At 41.3% G+C, this 22,135-nt stretch overlaps 1 protein-coding gene across 2 annotated transcripts in view; it reads right to left on the minus strand.

Moving 5' to 3' along the window:
* Positions 1-22,135, minus strand: part of lrp6 (low density lipoprotein receptor-related protein 6) — a 54,532-nt gene that overhangs the window by 22,097 nt on the left and 10,300 nt on the right. For both annotated transcript variants that reach the window (XM_036577121.1, XM_036577122.1), the window contains exons 3-7: positions 11,303-11,500; positions 10,678-10,874; positions 8,859-8,993; positions 5,733-6,129; positions 3,957-4,128 (exon numbers count right to left, since the gene is read on the minus strand). In XM_036577121.1, coding sequence (XP_036433014.1) covers positions 3,957-4,128; positions 5,733-6,129; positions 8,859-8,993; positions 10,678-10,874; positions 11,303-11,500 — 1,099 coding nt within the window. The remainder of the gene's footprint in view (positions 1-3,956; positions 4,129-5,732; positions 6,130-8,858; positions 8,994-10,677; positions 10,875-11,302; positions 11,501-22,135) is intronic.

Below are 22,135 nucleotides of genomic sequence, written 5' to 3' on the forward strand. Positions count from 1 at the left end.
TCTGTGGGGGGAAGTGAGAGAGCGCAATGAGAACTCGTTGCAAACTGGGCAAAACAACCAGCCTGTATTAATTGGCAGCAGCCGGACAAACAAACAGCAGCACACATGGCTGCCACATTGCCTCTCCTCTGAATTGCAGAAGTGCGTGAGAGAGAGTGAGGGTGAGAGAGCGAGCGTGTGAAAGAGCAAGTGTATGTATGTGTGACTGTCAAGGAACGTGCACAGAGGGAAGCTGTTTTTCGTCACTCTGAATACCACAAGTTTTTGTTTACCTTTGCTCAGCCAATCCAAACACACAACCATTCAACACTTTTTTTCTGAGTAAGAAAGTGAGCTTAAACAGGACTGCCCATTCCATTGCTTTGTTAAGCAGCTGACACATTGGTTTTCTATTTTCTTCTATGATTCAAACACAGCCAAAAGTATTCTTGGAATATATTTTAGTTAAGTAATCGCCTACCAGCTGTTTAATTCATCTAAGAAAACAAACTCCGGCTTATAAGACAGAAACTTCAACAGCCTGACACATAGCGACAGTGATAGGCCTTTGATTTCAATCTCTCTCACTTCAGTCATCCGTCCAGATCTTCAGGCTTCAGAAAAACTACTCGGGCTTCCTTTCAGTCCAAACTTCTTGCTCTTTGTTTCTCACTCACCGTCATTGTTCAGCTTATGAAATGAATGTATTCAAAGTCCTGGTTAACATACATTGATAGCACTGAAAGCTAAGAGCCAATCTAAATGGCAAAATGTAGCATCTGCCATTGTATGGATTTACACATATCACAAAACACAACAGCCTGAAACAAAAAACTAGAAACTAGAGAGTAGGCTCTCCTCATTTTCCCCCCATAAACACATATAGACACAGGCACAAGTGAGGACGCACAAGCACACAGAGCATATATAAAATGGAGTTTCCATCCTTAGTGTGATGGCCTCAGCCAAAAGGTCTCCACTGGTTTGGGAGTTGTGACCACACTGTGGTTTTGGTTTCAGATTCTGGGGCTATTCTAAACAGTGCCGACCGCAGCTGGAGTAGAGGCCGCAATCGGAACCAGATGTGGGCTGCAGCCGCAAAACACCGCCTTGCTGAGCGGACCCAGGATAGTCTGTGTGCCCCTCCCCCTCTCAAAACCCCCACGACACAAACACACACACAAACACACACAATCTCCTTCTCTTGGACGACAGACAGTAACCTCCAAGGGACTGGCCGGAAGCAGGTACCGTGAAGAGGAATGGCCCTCAATAAAAAAGGCAATCATTATCCATACAGTCCGTGCCTGTGTGTCACAGAGATGGTGCTTTAATGGAAGACTGAATCCATCTCTAACTGAATCAACTCCGTTACAGTTTACTCGTTTCAGAAAACTCTAGAATTGCAGAACTAGATGTGCCAAGGTTTGTTCACTCTGGCAGCGGAGCCGTAGAATTAGAATGAGTTGCAACTCCTACTCAGATCAGTGGTGCAGAGTGGGTCGGCTCTCAGCCATTTTTTAAAATACCATTTGGAACATCTGAGTTAGGCAAGAAACAAGTAAAAGCAGTGGTTCCAGCTGCTTTACTCGTCCTAAAGTACCTCCTTGTTTTTTTTTTACTAGGCTTGGGGTGATTTGAGAATACTAGTGTTGCAATATTTACAGCCCTGTCCAACAATATTTGTGTGTTGAGACGGCAACTGGCAACCTTACCGTGTCATTGTGTGCATGTTTAAATGGTTCCAAAGGACGCCTTCAATAAGCCAAGCCTGTTTTAGACCAGAAAGGGTTACCTGGTGCGTGGCTTATGATCTGGATGTACAGGGCAAGGAACATATCAGCAGTCACATGCGCAGGAAGTACAGATTTACACTTGGAGTCTATTTTTTGTCAACTGCTGTGAGTGGCCACTAGAGGTTTCTAGTTAAAAACACACTAAAACCCCATCCATACTACATATTTTAATGGTTTCTCTGCTTTAATGTGCTCACGTAACTCAGAAAAAGTTGGAATTTGCTCATTACTTAAAGCAGTCTTAGCAGAGCTATAATTGCACTCACCAGGTTATGAATCAATAATCTGTGATTACTTCAATAATACAAATGTGTTCTTGACAAAGTCAGAATGTTCTAGTTTAAAGTAAAATCCGATGCTCTTTGCAGACCAAAACAGAACAAAACAAAAACAGACCAACATGCTCTTCGTTGCTGTATGCAGAAACTACCTCAACCACCAAAAGAAGCTGGCCCAGTGGCAGTTAAATCACAAAACCTTTGATGTATTAGCTTGCACCAGCACAGAGCAATGGCCTGTGTCCATTCTCCTCAGTCTGAGTGGAATGCCTCCAGGTCTCTAAAAGCAAACCAAAAACTATTCACTCATAATTGAGCACTTAAATTTGGCCCATTCAAAAAGAAGACACAATTACCAGGGCCCGGTTCCATGAGTAACGGCAGCAGCTTTGAGACAAGATGCTGCAGCGGCCTGTGTGAAGTTTTACTGTGAAGACATAAACACCTTACACATGTGGGCACTACCTTAAACGGCCATGTAACCTTCCATTCTGTCTGCCGCCATCCTGTCGACACCTCGCAAAGCGCTAAACTTTAACTATCGGATTTCCAAGCAGCAGGAGAGCTGTGATGTGGGGATGGAGAAGGGTGGGGGCGAGCGTGAAGATGTTGAGGGGGCAGATGATGTAGGTTTTACCACTCGAGGCCAGGAAAATGAGGCCGTCCGAAGTGGAGGACGTGAACAGAAACTAATCACCGCCTTGTTTGGATTGGCACACGTCAGGAATACGCACTGGCCTTGTGCTCGGCTATGGCAAGCTCTCGCACTCCAAGCTGCATTTCATTATTACAGGCTCCAGGCGAAAGGCTCGGGTTTGAAATTCAAGGAGATGTGCCTGTTTTTCTGCCGGTGTACATTTACAGCCTTTCCCATTAACCATGAAAAATAACTCAACTGAAATTCATGTGGGCAGGGAGAGGGCTAAATTATGGACATGAGCAGAGCACTACAGCAAAACCTTGCCAGGCTTAAAATTGCCCTCAAAAACCCTACGGATAGAGGGAAACAGCTCACACCCCCTCTATAAGTTAAGAGAATCAATCAATCAAACTAATGTACTATTGTAACCCATTGGAGGTAGCAAAATGCACAGCCACACACACTTAATAAGGATAACAGGTTCCATTCACTTATTAAAATCAGATTAAACATTTGTACAATGCATGTCACACACAAACAGTATTCATGGTTTACTATGAATTGAAATGGGTGGGATTTGAAATGGATGGTTGTTAAGTTTTTCAAAATCCCAACTCCCATTCTCAGTGCTCACAAACCCACAGAGACTGCCAACATCCTTAAAGCTGATTGCTGGCAACCTTCATGGCGTGCGTGTGTGGGGTGGGAAAAAGGGGGGGATATAAATTCCTAAGAGCATGGTCTAGTGTAGCTGCCAGTCTCCTGGCGCTGGCGTGGTGTGCTGTTAGCATTGTGACAAAGCCAGCACCAGAGTTCACAGCATGGGGTAGGACTACTGCAGGCTGCCAGATAGTGCCAAGGACAAAAGGCCTCCTGCAGCATGCATGTGCGCGCGCGCACACACACACACACACACACACCACACACACACACACACACAATCTGTCTGGATTATTGGTGCTGTCCGACCCCCACCACTTAGCAAGACAAGCCAAAGCAGAGGAGACTAAACGGAAGAGGAGGAAGTGAAAGGAATGAAACAGTACATGGGTAAAAAATATTAAAAGCAGGGACACTATGATGTGTCACTTAACACAACATACAGTTTTGTTTCTCTTTTTTCAGACAGATAACTACTGTTGATGTATCCTACTTGAGGTACTGGGGAACGACATGGGACAACAAAGATTTATCACAGAGAATTCAAACAGCATATACTGCTGTATACATTATATTTAGATTCCAAACACAGCTCAAGCCTACCTCAATCTTGTCAGTCTTGGCATCCCCCCAATAGATCTTTCTCTCCACATAGTCGAGCGCTAGTCCATTGGGCCAACCAAGAGAGGTGTTCACCATCACTACCCGCTCTGTGCCATCAAGAGCAGCACGCTCAATCTTGGGAATCTCTCCCCAGTCGGTCCAGTACATGTACCTAGGAGAACAAAAGCCTTAGGGATCACAGAAATACTTTAGGTAAAGGTACTCCATCTTTAAAAAAAACAAACAAACAAAAAAACAAAAAAAAAAAACAAAAAAGGTCTACTCTATAATATATAAATACATGCAGTCTAGTCACTGCAGCACTGCAGAACAGGGGCCACAGTTCCTTGGAAGGTGGGGGGTAGGCAATATGAACTAAAGTTATAACGCAGTATTTCTACTATTCAGACGACAACAATGTCACATCACAATATCAAAAAAAGTGAAAAAAAAAAAATGTATAATACTAACAGTGATAATACCAATAACAAAACCTTGCAAATTATAATTGTTGTGACTACTACTGTTGCCATTATTATTGTAGCAGCAAAAGCAGCAACTAAATATTATTCTTCATTGCGTACCTCTTCACTCTTCCTCAATTCCATTTTGCATCTTGTATTTGGTGTCTAAGATAATATTTCATTGTTTGCCATATCTAACAACGATAGCTCACTATTCCAGGCTTGTTAAGTTTATCACATTAAGTTTACTCCATGCCAGCTGGATGGGTTTTACGAGCTAATTCATTCTTCTTCGTCGTGCTTAACAGTTTCCTGGTCCACCAGGCTTGAAACGATTGCCCAGTCACAAGTCAGAATGCTGTCCTGGATAAACAGATGTACAGTGCTCTTTTAAGAATTATATTTTTATTGAACGAAGTGACAGATTTGACTGTTTATTCATTTGGTAAAAGTATATCTTTCCTGCTGTTTCAGTCAGCAGCACAAAAACTGTGTGAATGACCAGTGCACACGAGCTGTAGCAGTCTGAAACTGACCCAAAATGTGTTCATGATGCTTCATACACAAGCATGTCCAACAGTTCACTCGTTTTGTGCGTGTGCCCGCGTGAACCTATACTGACTAATGTAGGAGCCACTGCAAATAGCACTCAGCGATGGAGTTTTGTCTAAAACACCATTTTGTTGAGTTTATGAGAGTTATTTAAGCTGTTCATATTCATGTTTAGTTTGTCTCGGGGAAAGATAGAGGAGGAAGGGAGAGAAAAAGATCTGCAGCTGAGTAATGCTGCCACCCTATAACCCCTTCCCTGCAGATGCTGCAGCAATGGCTAGACTACGGAGAGAAAATGATGTAATCGGCTGCCAACTCTCTCTACCACTGTACAATGACCTGCAACAAGGGAGACCAAGCAGGAATCCCACCTGAGCTGGAGTTTATGCCACAGACATACAAATACACTGCGCTCTGTCCACTATAGCTAGCCATCACAATCTGAGGCATTCTGCAGCTGTTGCTATGGAGACTGTTGCTCAGCAACAGGAGGCTGAGAGAGAGGCCAGCAGTTCATATTGATGACCTCACTTCCTTGAAAACATTTGGTTTACCTCAGGCTTGTGGCTAATCTTGCACCCAAACAAAACTCTTGCAGCTGGCAGTAAATAAATTCAGATATAATCTTAACCACTGACTTTAGTACAACACAAGAACGAGATGTTGTGCTGCTTTTAGGATAACTAGAGTTTATACCGTGGACATTTACACATCTGTGACCCTCTATTATAGTATATCAGGGGAAAAAAAAGGGACCCACCCTGAAACAGGATCCAGAACAATGGCTCTTGGCTCATCTAGGTCTTCCGAGATCAAAATCTTCCTCATTGTTCCATTTAGCCGTGTCACCTCAATTCGATCCGTGCCAGTGTCCGTCCAGTAGAGGTTCCTTGCGATCCAGTCCACGGCAATCCCATCTGGGTGGTTCACCTGGGAGGTGACAATGAACTGGGCTTCGCTGCCATCTAGACGAGACCTGCGGATGGCCTGCACCTCATCGTCTGTCCAGTAGATGTGGCCGTCTACAGGATCGTAGTCGATGGCGATAGCATGTCGGATGTCCTCGGCGTGCAGCACAACGTCTGTAAAGTCTGGAGTGTCCAAGGAGATTCGTCGCAGGTCTGTTCGACGGGCCAGAAGGAGGAGCTGTGTGGCACCTGCAAGAAGAAATGTCATACATGTTACTGAGAACGCTAATACAACACTTCTCCTACTCTGAGACCCAAGGAAGTGCCTTTAAGCATCTGGGTTTCTTTACCTACCAGCTGTGAGCTCTACTTTATAAATCACATAGCTATAGGCAAATGTACTAGGTAAATGCAAAACCTTGGCAGGTGAAGCCTATTCCCATCAAAACAATTTTCTCAGCAAAAACAGAGGACGCAAAGGACCTTGTTTCTATCAAACAGTGTCTTGTTGATCTGCAATAATAAAGCCTTTATGATCGTAATTAGTAAAATCCTATCAGTTTGTGTGTAGTGAAGGTGGGCATGGGCAAAATCTTCTCTTTCCTAATAACACCCCAGAACTCTGGGTTTCCACAAATCATTAAATTTAATGAAGTCATCCTTCAACCTATAGTCTTGCTGTCACCCCTCAGGAGACACCTTGGAACTGCAAATTTGCTTAAAAAAAACCTGCTGTTCACAAGAAACTTCCAAGCCTACATAATCCTAGAAATTCATTCAAGCACAGGGCCTTTATCTTTGATCTCAGTGCCCCATGTGGAAGACTGGGCGTAGTCCAAAAAAGGGCACTGGACATCCTTCATTCATAGGAAGGCAAGGCTGCTTTATTTAGCCATCAGACTCAAAAGGTTTCCAAGCTAGAAATGCCTGGCTTTTGCATTTTCTACTAGAACTTCACTCTTGCTTTGCATGTATTTCACTACAAAAGCTTTAAACTTTTCAAAACAAAGGCAAGAAACTGAACCAGTATAAGAAGGCATGAGTATTGGCCAATAACAACACACTATCTAGTTCCTGTCAGAACTGATGTATCACTGCTCTACTGTTACTTAGAGTCCTGAACAGAAATAGACAAAACAGAGCTGCTCATGGGGTGCCTGTGTTATTGAGTGTACTGGGAGCATGGCAAGTGTACTTCACGTTTTAGTGCAATTATTGAAAAGCTCACATCTGTTGCAAAACTTAAAAGTAGACTTCAGGTTGCAGTGATTTCTAGAAACTGAAGACATCCTAGTAAGATCATGCCCAATTAGAACATCGCTACAGCAGTGTCATGTACTGAATGACTAATACTTTCACTGTTGCTATGCACGTTTCAGAACAATCTGAATCAGCCGCTTGGGAGGCCCCTGGACGCATGTGACCAGCAGCTTGGGTTGCAGAGAGTGCCCGCATATGAGAGAGAGACAGAGGGAGAGAATAATAGAGGGAGGGAAGGGGAGACAGGGAGAGAATAATAGAGGCAGGGAGGGGTGGAGAGACAGAGAGAGAAAGAGAGATAGAGAAGGAAGAGAAGGAAGAGAGAGAGAGAAAGAGAGAGAGAGAGAGAAAGAGAGAAAGAGAGAGAAAGAGAGAGAGAGAGAGAGAGAGAGAGAGATAGAGAGAGAGAGAAGAGGAGTGTTTTTTTCCCCCAGTAACAGAAAAAGATGAGAGGTTCTTGGGGGGAAGGACAATACAGAGATGTCACTTTGTCAAGGGGCTGGTGGGTTGCCCGGTGAGTGAAACTCAGGTCTGTTAAATGCTTAAGGGAGAGTGATGGAGGCCCCCAGCGGGACAGACACACAGTGCTCTTGAGCTGTTAAAGGCTGACCAGTGAAAGGCCGTATTGTGAGCATGTGATCCGCTGCTCAACAAAAGCCTGCTCGTCACTCTTTCTGCTGACTGGGGGAAATGAAGCAGAAAAATACAGAGAGAGAGAGAGAGAGAGAGAGAGAGAGAGAGAGAGAGAGAGAGAGAGAGAGAGGAGACAGAGAGAGAGAGAGAGAGAGAGAGAGAGAGAGAGAGAGAGAGAGAGAGAGAGAGAGAGAGAGAGAGAATATGAATAAAGAAGGAGAATGGCCACAATTGTGAGATCTACAAGCTCCCTCAATGAAGCCATGTTGCTATAGCGACCACAGGTCAGCTCCCCCTGCACCTTCAGCTGCACACATCAACCAAGCAAAAGTGAGAGAGAGAGAAAGTCAGTGAAAGCTAGAGAGAGTGCAATAAAGGAGTAGAGATGGTAAACGAGCAAAAGAGAAAGGCAGAGACCGCTTGAGAGAGAGCAACAGAGAGAGAGAATGAATATTTGGGGAGAAAGTCTCAATTGCACTAGCAGCCTCAGCGCAAAGAATTCTATTACTCTGAGCTTCAATATCACATAGGCAACAGAAGACACACAGACAGACTGTGGTTGTGTAAAATTTAGAAAAAGTGCAGTTTTCTGGCAATTGATTCACTGAGGAAAGAAAAGGGGGGAACAGCAATATAATCTCAGCCTCTGCCCTACTAACAAACGTCTGCATATCAGCTCAGCAGTCTTTGTGCTACTTGAGTTCAGATTTCTTATGAAGTGCAATACCCTCCATTAACAATCTCCTACAACAAATATGCTTCAGCTGAAGCCTAAAATGCACAAGCTTAAAACTCAAAGAGGTTTCCTTTTGGCCACTTCAAAAGACAGAACAAGAATTTCACTCACATATGTAGCAAACAATGTGAGGCTGTGTACATATATTTATGTACAGGTCTGGGAATCTCATCTCCCTGGGAAATTATCTTCCTTACACAGTTCAACAACAACTGATGAGAAGTGCACTACTCTAGTTTACAACAGCTTATCTGATCTGACTGTGATGATATAAGCTTATTAATTGGGCACAATACTCATGCCAGTTTGCTGAAGAGTGTATATGGGTGAGAAAGAGAAGGTATCTCACCATCTCGGCAGGTCTTGTTGTCCTCCAGCAGTTGCACACCGGTGGGACAGGCACACTGGTAGTAGGGCTTCATTGGAGACAGCAGGCACAGGTGCGAACAGCCACCATTCATCAGAGAGCAGGGAGTACTCACATCTGTAAAAGACCAAAAGATACAAACTTTAAGACCAGGCAAAAATCTTATCACAATATATTTTTTCTCGCATTTGATATTAATAGTTATAAATAATGCTATATGCATTTTATAACACTTTCTATTAAGTCTGAGTAGCATTTAGTACCCTGTAGAAAATAAATGGCTTATTCTGGAAGAACATACAAAATTATTCACTAAGATAGCATATAAAAGGAAGTACAAATAAAAGAAACCTCAACAATTAACATCCAGTACCTTTAAAATACTCACATGATTTCAGCAGTTAAAGTAGTTTGCTAGCTAACTCTGCTAACTGCCCCACTGGTGTGTGCTGCTGTGAGTGAACAGCTAGACTTCTCCCTCCTTGTCTTGCAAGTAAAAAGCACACTTCATGACCTAGAGTACTGAAGTAATATCTGCTCATAGCTCAAGCCTCTGCTGCTAATGAACAAAATGGCATAATCATGATCAAAAGCAGTCTACCTCAAAGACACACTGTCAATATTATAGATGTTTGATTTTTATAACTTTTACTTTTACTGCATTACACCCTTAAACACACCAGGTTCATTTTCTGATATCACTGTGCTGGTGTGTTTCAGGTCAAATAAAGCAGAAGAACCTACTAGGAATGTGAATATTTAAAAATGTTTAGGTTTTTTTTGGGAAGTGTCACTCACTATTGCATTCATAGCTCTGTCTAGGGTTTTTAGATGAAGACGCCCACAGCTCCACTCTGTTTTTGTTTCAACAAATTCAGTGCCGGATCTGCTCTTTTGTTCTGAAAACGACTGTTATGGCTTTAAAAAGACTTTTGAAGGGGAGAAACCTTCAACTACCTTTTGTAGCACATTCAGCTACAATCATAGATAGGGCTAAAAATGATTTACAAAGGTCTTTGCATAAAAATGGCATGCAATGAGCATTCACTTGTCTGAATTAAATGGAAGACAAAGTGGAAACAAGCTGAACTGCTCTAGCCTGGAACACCCTTTATGAAGTCAGACCCTCAGTGAAGCCAGAGTACAGTTTTCCAGGAATTTAAGTCAACGTGTTTACATAAAGCCATGTAATGGAGACATTCAGCACTGGATTTCTCAAGAGAGAGTGCAAGCGAGAGAAAAGCAGTATGGCAGCGTAGCTCGGATTGGTACTATGACCGAATCCCAGGCTTTTCTCTCAGCCATGAGAAATTCTCTGCATTCAATCAGAACAGGGGCTCCATTGTATGTCCTCAGCACAGAGAAGCAGAAAGGTGACTGTGCCATAATCATTTCTGCAGAGTAGTATTACCAAACAAGCCAATAGAGCTTTGTGCATTGTTTCAGGAAAAGACTCTAAAAGGCACCAGTGGGAGGGAAAATAAAGGCTAGACGAAGCTCTAGCTCTTGAGTCTGGTTTGTGGTACATTACGCTTCAAAGCAAACCTGGCACAGGTAATGGAAAGCGTACGCGCTTGGTGGGACGTAAGCCTGAAATAAAGGGATGCACGTTTTAATGCCTAACAGTAAGAGAAGAGTGTATTTAAATCCCAGTGAATAGTTCAGCTGGCTTGTAACGACTGAGGGGCCTTAAACATGCTGTTCAATGTGTTAAATAAATAAAGAACACCACTACGCAATTAGCCTCAAAGGATTCTTAAACTGGCTGTGTTGCAATTAGTGTTGCTTGCTGATGGTTTACCAGTGGGCTGTCTCTTCTGGCTGAAGACGTGGATGTCCATGGGAGAAAAGATGTTGGTGTGGATCTCACGACGTTCCTGTCCCGTCTGCTTCTGGCAGGAGTGTATAGAGTGTGTGTTCCAGTCTGTCCAGAACAGCGTGTCTTCGTACAGCGTCAGAGCAAATGGGTGTGGGAGTGAGCCCTTCAGCACAACCTCTCTGAGAGTAAAGAAACATCATAGCAGTAAATAAACAAGTGAGTAAACAAACATAAGAAACTGCAGTAGAACTTGCCACCACCTGGGGTGGAATTTGATATGAGGCAAGCTGGGAAAAGTCAGCGGCTTTGATTAAAGCCCCAGCCATGTAAATTGAATGTCATCGACTTTCTCGGTTTACATAGACTACATCAAGAAAACATGCCAACTTAAGGAAAAAACCTCAACAACTCCAAAAAGAATGTTTGTGCAGCTTGACTGGAATTTTAAAAAGAGACTACACCTCAGTGAAAACAAGGTATGACAACATAAGTCACAGATTTGACTACTTTGGTTACAATTGGACTAATTGCAGTGACTTTGGTTTACATCATGCAATTCTTTTAGTGAACTGATCAGAAAGTAAAATGAAGACTGGACAAGGCTTACCTTCCCATGCCATCCAGGTTGGAACGGTGAATAAAGTTAAACTTAGCATCGGCCCAGTACAGTTTCTGCTGGCTGTAGTCTAAAGTAAGCCCGTTGGGCCAGTAGATTTCAGTGTCAACGATAACAGCTCGATTTGTGCCATCCATACCCGCCCTCTCAATCTTCGGAATCTCACCCCAGTCTGTCCAGTACATGTACCTATGGCAAAAAACATTAGAACTTAATTAAAAAAGAAAACAAGTTACCATTCCTTTTGTTCTTTGGTGCACCTGGCACCCTTTAGCACATCCTGTCAGCAATAACTTTGTTATCTTCACCTCTGTGAATCCCTGGGACCCCTATCTGGGCCACTCACCTTCTGTGTCTTTGGCCAACATAATTAGTAAAGTTCAAAAAGGATCTTTCAATAACTCTCTTAGTAAAGAATACTATTTATTTATTTACCTGTATGCACATCAATTATTCTCATTAATATCTGCTTCTGGCTCACTAACCTACACAATTTAAAAAGATGTTTTTTTCTGTAGTAAAAAAAAAAAATAATAAAAAGTTCTATATAGAACCATGAACAGTCAAAAACCCTTTAAAGGGTTCTTTGCGTAATAAAAGGTTTCTTTAGACTGATACAAAATGTACTGTAAACAGAACCTTTTTGAAAAGAGTTCTATAGAGCACAAACCTATTGTTACAAGCTTGATGTAATAATTATAGAAGAACCCTTTTTGGTGCTATATAGAACCTTTCAAAATGTTTCTATATAGAGGCATCTGCAGCACATTCTCCATCAATCTGAAGAACCCTTTCACCATGCAAACTGTTCTTAGAGTCTTCACACTTTTATGTTTAACCACTGTATTGGCTAAAGGAACGCTTGAATAACCATCTTTTTTTTTTTTAATAGTGTACATAACCCAACTTGCCTGTAATTCCAGACAATGGTGTATTGCCCTGATTCTTAACTGCTCTTTATTTTGTCATCTAAGGGAGTAACAAATGCTTCATGACATTGTCCATCTGCTCAATTCTGGACAAATAAAAATGAATCAAATTAAAATGGATGTACTCTGGACATCAGCATGAAAAAAACCATGATCAGAGGCAGGGGAGGGAGTCTTGCTAAACAAATAGAAATAGTAACAACAATCTGCAACTGACCAAATCAATTTAATAAATAAATAAATAAATAAATAAATAAATAAATAAAACAACAGGAGTAAACCATCAGACTTAAATAAAGTTTAAAATATCACAGGACCTCAAGGTGCCAAACAAGCACATTTACAACAACAGAATGCACCTTCTTAACAACCATATTAAATCCTGTATACATTCAAATGTACAGTTAAAAAAGATTACTACAGCACATAAATAGCTAGTAACAAATCCCAAACACTGCTAAAAACTACAGCATAATCTACATCAACACAGTATGTTGCACAGTGCAAAACATCCGGCTGGCTTTGTGTGCATGCGTGTGTGTGTAGGGCAAAGGTTGTGCCTGTGACAGCGGAAGGGTCACTAATTGTAAATCAACACTGTGGCTGCAGGGAGCGCTGACCTTTAATCTTTACCAATGCAGGGCCAATACTATGGGGTAAGTGGCGGTCACATGGCTGTCGGAGGCCAGCATTTCCGACAAGGAAAAGGGTAAGGTTGTTGAGGAACAAGAACAGTCAAGGTTTTAAGTGGGCATCTGGACACTGGCCAAAGAGGGGCCCAGCAGCAGAAGGAGCAGGTTTACCTTTCAGCTGTAAAGGCAAGCTCACATTGACCCAGCCGAGGGTCCTGGAACAGGGGGGGTAGACCAACAAGCATGTCAGTTAGTGTACAGTGGTCATGGGGTCCACGTCCCAAAATGAATATGTAGGCTAGGAGAACTGTTGCTGAGCAACATGGAAATACATAAAACCAAAGCAACTCAGTGCATACAAGGAAAGAATGATGTTAGAGTCTGTCTTTCAGGGCAGAAGAGTTAACTGAGCCTTTTTCTCCATCAGCTGAACGGATGGCAGGAATTCTGAATCTTTGAGACCAGCACCAATAAAACAAGAATATTACAACAGTAATAGGATCAGATCCTTTGTGGGTACTTGGTACTCTTTCCATTCAGCTGCTACTCAAACCATTGACCCCCACATTACCTTGTGGGGGTGGGGAAGTGCAACAGCTGGGTGGAGAGTGCTGATGGCTCATGGGAAGTGGAAGATCAGGTAACCATTTAAGCATTTAACATAAAGCACTACAAATGTTTAGCACAAATGAAAGGACAGTTATAAAAAGGTGCACAACACAGCAGGGGCATCACTACTACACCAGTTCAGCCCCGATTCTCATGTCAGACACATTTTTGGGATCTGCAATTAACCCCTTAGCTCAAACTACTGCATGTGACTTTCATGACCGCTCATTTGCGTCACACGATTCCCAGTCTGGGAGCTGTTGCAGATGGCCTGATATTTTTAAGCATGTTTGAAATGTTCTAGGGTGATAACCTGTATGGCAAGTAGTAAGAACAGTGCTGAGCAAAAACCAATAAGAGCCCAAGGGGGGAAAAGAAGGGTGGGGGAAAAAAAAACAATTATTGGAGAAAGGTGCCATGAAAATTGAGTGACAGGCTCTGCCTCTGAGGATTTGCAGGACATTTCTCCTTTGTGCTGCTGATGGTCGCTCATGGTCTGCATAAACATTGAAAACGAAGGAGCAGCTAGCACAGCTCTGGAAACAATACTGATTCACAAGAAGTGTGAAACTACAGAACACTGTTGTTTTTGTAGTTGTCTCATTTTTGTAATTCCTATTTCTGCAAAAGTTGGCTAGGGTCCAGTTGTTTTTTTTTTAACTGTAATTTTTCCAAGACACCGGTATTTTGCTTTCAGACTCGCTTTGTCACAGGAAGTCTCAGCATGAAAAACTGAACAGTATTTATAGTGTAAAGTGCATACCTCTATATAGGGCTAAAGGATTAAGCATTTTTATATCAAAGAGTGCAATTTTTAAAGACCTACAACTGTTATTAGAGCCTACATAATCATCAAGCTTTAACTGAGTAAATTAACCCTAAAAACAACAGAGCTTGTAAACTACTTGTAGATGCAAAATCAGAAACGTCAGCATGGCAGCATTCAAGCCTCAAGCCAGAAAAAGTGGATACGCTGGTCCTCTTGGCCAAAAAACAGGCCTTCAAAAGTCCTAACTCACAATATTAGCCAGAAAAAAAAGCAAAGCAATAAAGTACCAAGATGCATGAACAGCGCAGTGATTCTTAGATTTTGGAAGCTGTGTAGTGTCTACAAGAAACAAGACCAAAAATAGCTTTGACCAAGAAAGTAACTGATTTTCCTTCTGCTATCATTTTCTCATGAAGGCATAAACATCTAAGCAGAGCTCACCTACTAAGCAGGGAAGAGTGTGTGTCTTACAGCAGTGAAACAGAGACAGCAACTTCCTGACAGGCCACTAAAGAGAACTTGTCCGTTGAGTGTTTTAGTGCTTTGTCACAAATCTGGGGAGTTCATTCTGCACCACAAAGGGCAACTTGTTTGTGGAGGTGTTTGACAGAGGGGAAAAGGGAAAGGTGTGAGAATGGTGAGATCCAGAGCTTTTGCCCAGGTCTCCTTCCATGAAAATCTGAAGACAAAGAGCGAGTGGAGAGACAGGAAGTTGTGTTTGTTTGTATAAGTGTACTGAGCTAACGGGTGCCTATGTTTTCTTAAACTGCCCTCTGACCATCCTCACAGCTAGAACGTGCTCCTACATTAACCTGTGGAATATTTCTATCCCCCTCTCACTGTCATTCTTTCAACGTCTCTCTCTCTTTTCCTCTCCCAGTCTCAATCTTCTTAGCATTCTTCCTCCTTCCATAATTTCCATAAATCTCTTTAGCCCCACCACCCTCTTTTTCCTCTCCAAGGACTCTTCACACATTCTTTACTTAGGGTGACTTTTCTCTGCAGTTTAAACTGGCCTGCTGTCTCCTTTGCTCTCTTAGCCTGATGCATTCCATTACTAACAAAGTACACACACACACACACACACACACACACACACACGCACACACACACACATCCCTATGTGTACTACAGAGTAGAGATTAGTCAAATTAAGAAACAACAGTTCAACTGAAAAAAGACCCTTTCAAATGCCAAACTGAACAGACTGGGGAGGGGAAAAGGGACAAAGGAATATTCTACACCAAACCAGCTATAATTTATTTGTAGCATTTTCCTTATATTAACAATAACTAATGTACTTAGGCCTTTGCTTATTAATCATATAAATGAGGCAAAAAATTTAATGACTTGGATTCAGATGTAGCTTTTGAATTCTAGAAAGAAATAAAAACACCACCGTAATTAACGAATACTTGAGTATTTAAATTATTTAGACCAGCCATAACTTACGCATAATCGTTTCTAGAATTGAGTCGGGGACACATGTACCAGGATTAGCATTACAAAAAATACAGCATTCACTTATATAGCATTACAATGCAGAAAAATTTATGAAATGCAGATACTGCAGCATATTAGTCCAACACTAAATATTATCATTCACAGATCAGTCACATTTGACCAAGAGCTGATCTGTTCCACAAAAATTAGCATTACGTTTGGATGCTAATGTAACTTTAGACAAACAATTATCATCTGCAGAATTACCACGATAAACAATATCACTGATCCAAATACCACGTGAGCGTTACAGTGCCTTAGTTTAGCTTGCATTTTTCATTGACTAATATAATTACCATATAATTACCATCTGGGATAGCTTCTTATACTACTTATTTACGAATAATGTGCCTGTTTGGTAATATTTTGGTTTCCATCCAAGCAAATGCAGAGAACCATTGCATGTTAACAATATTACATGCAGTCTGTCCAGAAAACAGATTATAGGTGAGGGTGGAAATACTCCCAATTTGCAATTACATCTCAGGACACATCATCCAACTCAGTATGCTGAAGTGGGACTGGTTGGTAGCAGAGAAGACAGTCAATCAAGTCATTTAATAGTCAAAATCAACAAAGTGGCCCCTTTTACCCAGACAAACTCGCCCATTCCTTCGACAGGGAGTAGGTCTCATGCACTGGAGTCTTTGTTTCATTTGTATGTATCCCAGCATTCTTTGCAAGGGTAGTCCATGTTATAATGTACCTACGTTGCACGAACTCTAGCATTCTTTGGCTTAAAGTCTACGTTATAGTGCTTCGGTGTGCTGTTAAAAGTATGTATGTAATGACTTAGTTGTTGATGTTCTGTTTTGTGCAGTTTGTACATAAAACACGATATAGCATGTGAAAGAGAACAAAAGAACAATGATCTGTATAATATTAATCACTCCTTTAAATTATTACAATATTCAATATCAACAATCTGCCAAAGGCTAGCAGTATCAGTGCTAATACCAATCTAGTAAACAATTAATTGAATTTTCGTAATGGTGCTAATCTCTAAAAGTTCTGAAAGCACATCACAGGCTACCCTCCCTCACTCCACCTCTTTCTCTCTCCAGACCACGAAGGCCAAACACAGAGTGCCAATGTTAACCACAACATACACGGACCAATGCCATACAATGGCAGCGCCAAGCTTAGTCCTTTCTGCATGCACAGTGAAGTAAAACACTGCAAAACTAAGCCTGATTCAGTGCACTTCAGTTGAAGTTTCATTAATGTTACATATAAAAGTTCTTCACATGAAGCACAACGAGATCCCTGCATAGAATTAAAAGTTCCCTATCAAGAAAAACTGAATTTTCTTTTCTTAAAGAGCCTAGGCAACATCTAAAAATAATTAGCAAGATATTTTCTAGTTAAAAAAAATTAATAAAAAAAGCATGATTATCGATGATATCGCTCTTCCAACCCCTTATGTGGTTTTACTAAAACCACTTATTAAATAATACTGAGCAACCCAACATTTATTGAGAACAACTTTATCTGTCATTATAAAACACTACTGCAAACACACGCATTCATGAGCTTCTTCTGCCACATATTTGTGGTGACTTGCGTGCTAACACAAACTTTAGACTGTACAAAGCCGTGCTCACTTGCTTTCCACACTAAAAACAAGCCGTTTTCCATCAATATGTAGCATTTTCAGTCATTAAGTAATTCAAATAACCACTGCACATTTTACTCAGTAAATCACACACAGCAGACACAGTGGGAAGACTTTTAAAGGACCCATTAAAACTCAGTGTTTTAACAAAGTGTGTATAATGCATACATTTAATTAATACTATTTATTATCTTTTCCTTAGAACATCAGCTGTAGACGCACATCAGAAGAACTTTCTCTCAGGTTAGAGCTAACTTAGCTGCTCTTCTGTCAGTCATTGTAGCAGTTATTTTTCCCACTGCAGCGAGTCACTTTAAGCCAAGCTAAAGTTCTAAAGCACGACAGCATTTATTTTCAATTCTCTTCCAAGTATGGCAAATAAGAAGGGGAAGCTGTGTGGCAAAAAAGTGGGAACTGATTTTCCTTCTGCTATCATTTTCTCATGAAGGCATAAACATCTAAGCAGAGCTCACCTACTAAGCAGGGAAGAGTGTGTGTCTTACAGCAGTGAAACAGAGACAGCAACTTCCTGACAGGCCACTAAAGAGAACTTGTCCGTTGAGTGTTTTAGTGCTTTGTCACAAATCTGGGGAGTTCATTCTGCACCACAAAGGGCAACTTGTTTGTGGAGGTGTTTGACAGAGAGGGAAAAGGGAAAGGTGTGAGAATGGTGAGATCCAGAGCTTTTGCCCAGGTCTCCTTCCATGAAAATCTGAAGACAAAGAGCGAGTGGAGAGACAGGAAGTTGTGTTTGTTTGTATGAGTGTGCTGAGCTAATGGGTGCCTATGTTTTCTTAAACTGCCCTCTGACCATCCTCACAGCTAGAACGTGCTCCTACATTAACCTGTGGAACATCTATCCCCCTCTCACTGTCATTCTTTCAGCGTCTCTCTCTTTTCCTCTCCCAGTCTCAATCTTCTTAGCTTTCTTCCTCCTTCCATAATTTCCATAAATCTCTTTATTACAATATTCAATAATATCAATAATCTGAGAAAGGCAGCGAGTCACTTTAAGCCAAGCTGAAGTTCTAAAGCACGCCAGCATTAATTTTCAATTCTCTTCAAGTATGGCAAATAAGAAGGAGAAGCCGTGTGGCAAAGCTAGCATTACTCATCGTAGTAGATAAAACACACACAGTTTCTTAGCAAACCTCTCTCTCGCTTTGTCTAAGAGAAAAAACTGACTACCTGTGTGCACCCACATGTTAACCCCAATTTCCCAACATACGTACAAGCTGTTTAATGCTAAATAAGTCGTCCACCATCGATGATATTCAATTACATCGCCTTATCGCCCAAGCCTAGTAAAATGTGAACATTTTTAAACGTTCACTTGTTCACTCCACAGTCCACACAGTCCATATATGGAAATTAAACTGCAAAATACAGCCTACACTTGAATCAATGATTTTGTAATGTCATGAAAACCAGCACATTTACATATATTCACCTTTTCAGTCTGCAGTGCTTTAACCCCACCCATTCATGCTGAAGCTGTAAGTGTAAGCATAATAAGGTTATAAAAAGAATGAGGCACAATACAGGACAGAATTTTAGAACTTGGGGATAAAAAGGTTAGAAAATGGTCATGCAAAATAAATTATGCCTGTTTCGGTACATACCCAAACATAAGTGGACCTTGGGTATAAAAAAAAGAGAGCAAAAATGAAGAATTTAGAGCCTTTAAAGTCAACTGTGCATTCTCTGGAGTTAGATAATTTTGTTGTTAATTGAGATAAAAAGCAGTCAAACATAAGCATAGTAAAAGCTGCTTAGTTGGATCACTAACTTTGTCAAGAGTACAAAATTAGCAAAAGAACTATTTTTTTTCCCCAGCTTCCACAGGCAAATATATAAAAAAAGTGCATTCTACAATAGTCTCTGAACTCTCTGCTACAATTCTGTAGCAGAGCCACAGAGCAAGCCACCTCATTCATCACTACTCATCACACAGCTGAGAAAATACAGCCCAATGGCTTGGTGGGGTGCAGTGAAGGTGGGCTGTGGTGGGGGTGGGGTGTGCCTGTGTGTATCCTAGCACATTAGGAAATGGGGTAGTACTTTTTACTACCTAGAGAAGACAAGAATTGACTGAACATAGCTAAGAACACACCTGAGAAAAAAATGCCACAAACTCATTGCTGAAGTGTAATGTGTGGCAGCTGACAATCTATTACATATTCTCGAGTCTTCTACGCATGAGCTTGGCATTTTGCCACATCTCTGCTCTACTGAAGGCAAGTCTAGACATCGCTGATAAGTGTGTGTGTCCATGCGGGACATGACTCACCACACGCGAGCCTCTGCTACAAACTTTCAAGGAAGTACCCTGAGCAGAGCGCAAGACCACGGTTAATGCTTCAAGAATATGAATGAGCCAGGGATATTGAAACATGAGAGATTCCCCAAAGTAGGCATGAAGCCATTTCCTTCTAGTGTGAGGAGCACAAGCCTCAGACAGGGAGAGACAGAGAGACAAAGAGACAGACATACAGGAGCCTGCAGTTACACTGCCAAAGAGTTTATACTTATACCAAACAGAGCACAGAAAAAATGTGAACAACACTGCTGTAATATAGAAGTCATTGAAAATGGTAAAACGTTTTTTGGTTTTCAGTCAGTAAACACTATGCTGATCCATGACTAATGCACAAATCACAAAACTTTTTTTTGATGAGAAAACATACACAATTTTCCACTTACCCCGAAAATTGATGGGCCAAGACATGTTTGGTGTCCAAATGTTGCTTCTTTAGTTTTAAACTGCAGCTATGAGGCTAACGTGGCTGACAAACACTAGAAGTCAACAGTCACTGAAGTCTTTTTAGTAAACATATGCCTAAAAATAACCTGCATCCAGGTCTTGATGAAGGTGTGCAGACAACATCGATGGGTTTTAGGACAGTATGACCTACTGTGAACGACAAAAACTCTGTTTGAACATTTCAAACAAAGGTGTTGTGTCAAAATCAGGCTTGTTTGCAAAATCTGGCTCCTCTTTGAGTGCACATACATCGCACAGGCATATGGACACCTGATGAGTCCATATGCCAACAACTGTTGTTTCTACATCTAAATATACTTTATATTTTTTATCTTCAAGTGAAAAATTCAAGATCAACAGTTATTTGTAAAATAAAACAAATCGCAATCATAATCCGTAGCATCCACATGACAATGATGAGCCAAAATTCGACTGCCAGTTGTGTTCACGTACAACACCTGCTGTCCCCAGCATTCAGCTACACAGTAAAATTCTAATAATTTACCACATCGTCAAGTCTCTGCCGCCTTACTGAAGCCTTGGATGTGGTTTGAGATGGTTGAGAGAAGTTTTGGGGGTGTATTATAATGGAAAAAATCTGGGTGACTACTGACTTCTGTATTTTGTTCCACTGCAGCTCCAGAGCTAAACTGAAGAAGCAAAATTTGGACACCAAACATCACCGAGCTATTCCTTTAAGGCCCACAAAATACTGACAGATATTGTCTCATGTACATCACTACATACAAATCTGCGCAATGCATAAACAAATATTTGAAATAATAAAATCTTAATAATAAAAAGCCTCTAACGAAATGAAGGCTAACAAAAACTAAATGTCGCGAGAAAACAGAAAACAATACACTGGAAACCAGAACAAAAACAAAAACAAAAACAGAATTCTAGTCCGTCCTGGAGAAGGAAAGGAGAACGAGGGTTTACAAGCACAGTCGCACAGAAAGCCACTTTGGCCAATTACACGCCTTTTAAAATGCAAGTACACAGTCCTCTTCCTCTGCAATATTCCTGTGGAATTTTTCCAGGGGACTTGTATTGTGAGCTACAACCACCTCAGCATTATAGTGATATATCTGTGGTCACTGGGCCTTGCTAAATTCTCCTTCAACCTTTCAGTATAAAAGACAGTATATATATAAAAAAAACAAACAAAAAAAAAAAAACACAAATGGCGGAAGGATTAAACATTAAAAATGCAAAAAAACAACACTAACTTTAACAATGCATTTCTGTTGAGGCAACGTTTGCTTGACATGTAACATCTGTTCAGGTTCTGCTGTGAACTTCAGTGGCATTTTGACCTTTTCTCCCTGACCTGTGCTATTTGCAACTTCCATGTAAACAACCTCTGCATGCAGTGCATTACCTGACCCATAATCTCTCGAGTCAATAAACATCAAGCTGGAAAAAAGCAAGACACCCAGTGCACAAGAGGTGCATCGTATCTGGTACCTGAAGCATTATTCATTTCTGCTGAACCTGGTCCAATGATGTGTTCCAGACTGGATTTAGGGTAACCACACGCTCTCTTTTTCTAAGATCTCACATCAGCAAGCTTTGCTCTCCAGGCCACTGTATGAATTGGACAGATGGCAAGTTTTCACAACGGAATTTGAGGAAGAGGAAGTATGTTTCAAATACAACTCAATCGTGTTCCTCTAGCTACCCAAAGTAATTATGCAAACGGAATACTATTTATTGTGTGTGGTTCCACTCAGCCAGGGTTCTGCTTCCCAATGAAATTATTCTAGGTGTAAACATCGCAACAGTACTCCACCTTTAATACTGTTCACCAATGCACTCCTCTATTCACACTGTTCTAGAATGTTCCCTCCAACAGACACAGTTCTAGAACACTCATCTTCATTCAGGTTCTAGAATGCACTCCTCCATTCACACTCTTCTAGCACATCCTTCCCAATTCACATTGTTCCAGAATGTTTTCGTGCATGTTCTGAAACGCTCTCCTCCATTCACAATATTCT

This window comes from Colossoma macropomum, unplaced genomic scaffold (assembly GCF_904425465.1).
Source record: "Colossoma macropomum unplaced genomic scaffold, Colossoma_macropomum, whole genome shotgun sequence".
Lineage (NCBI taxonomy): Eukaryota > Metazoa > Chordata > Actinopteri > Characiformes > Serrasalmidae > Colossoma > Colossoma macropomum.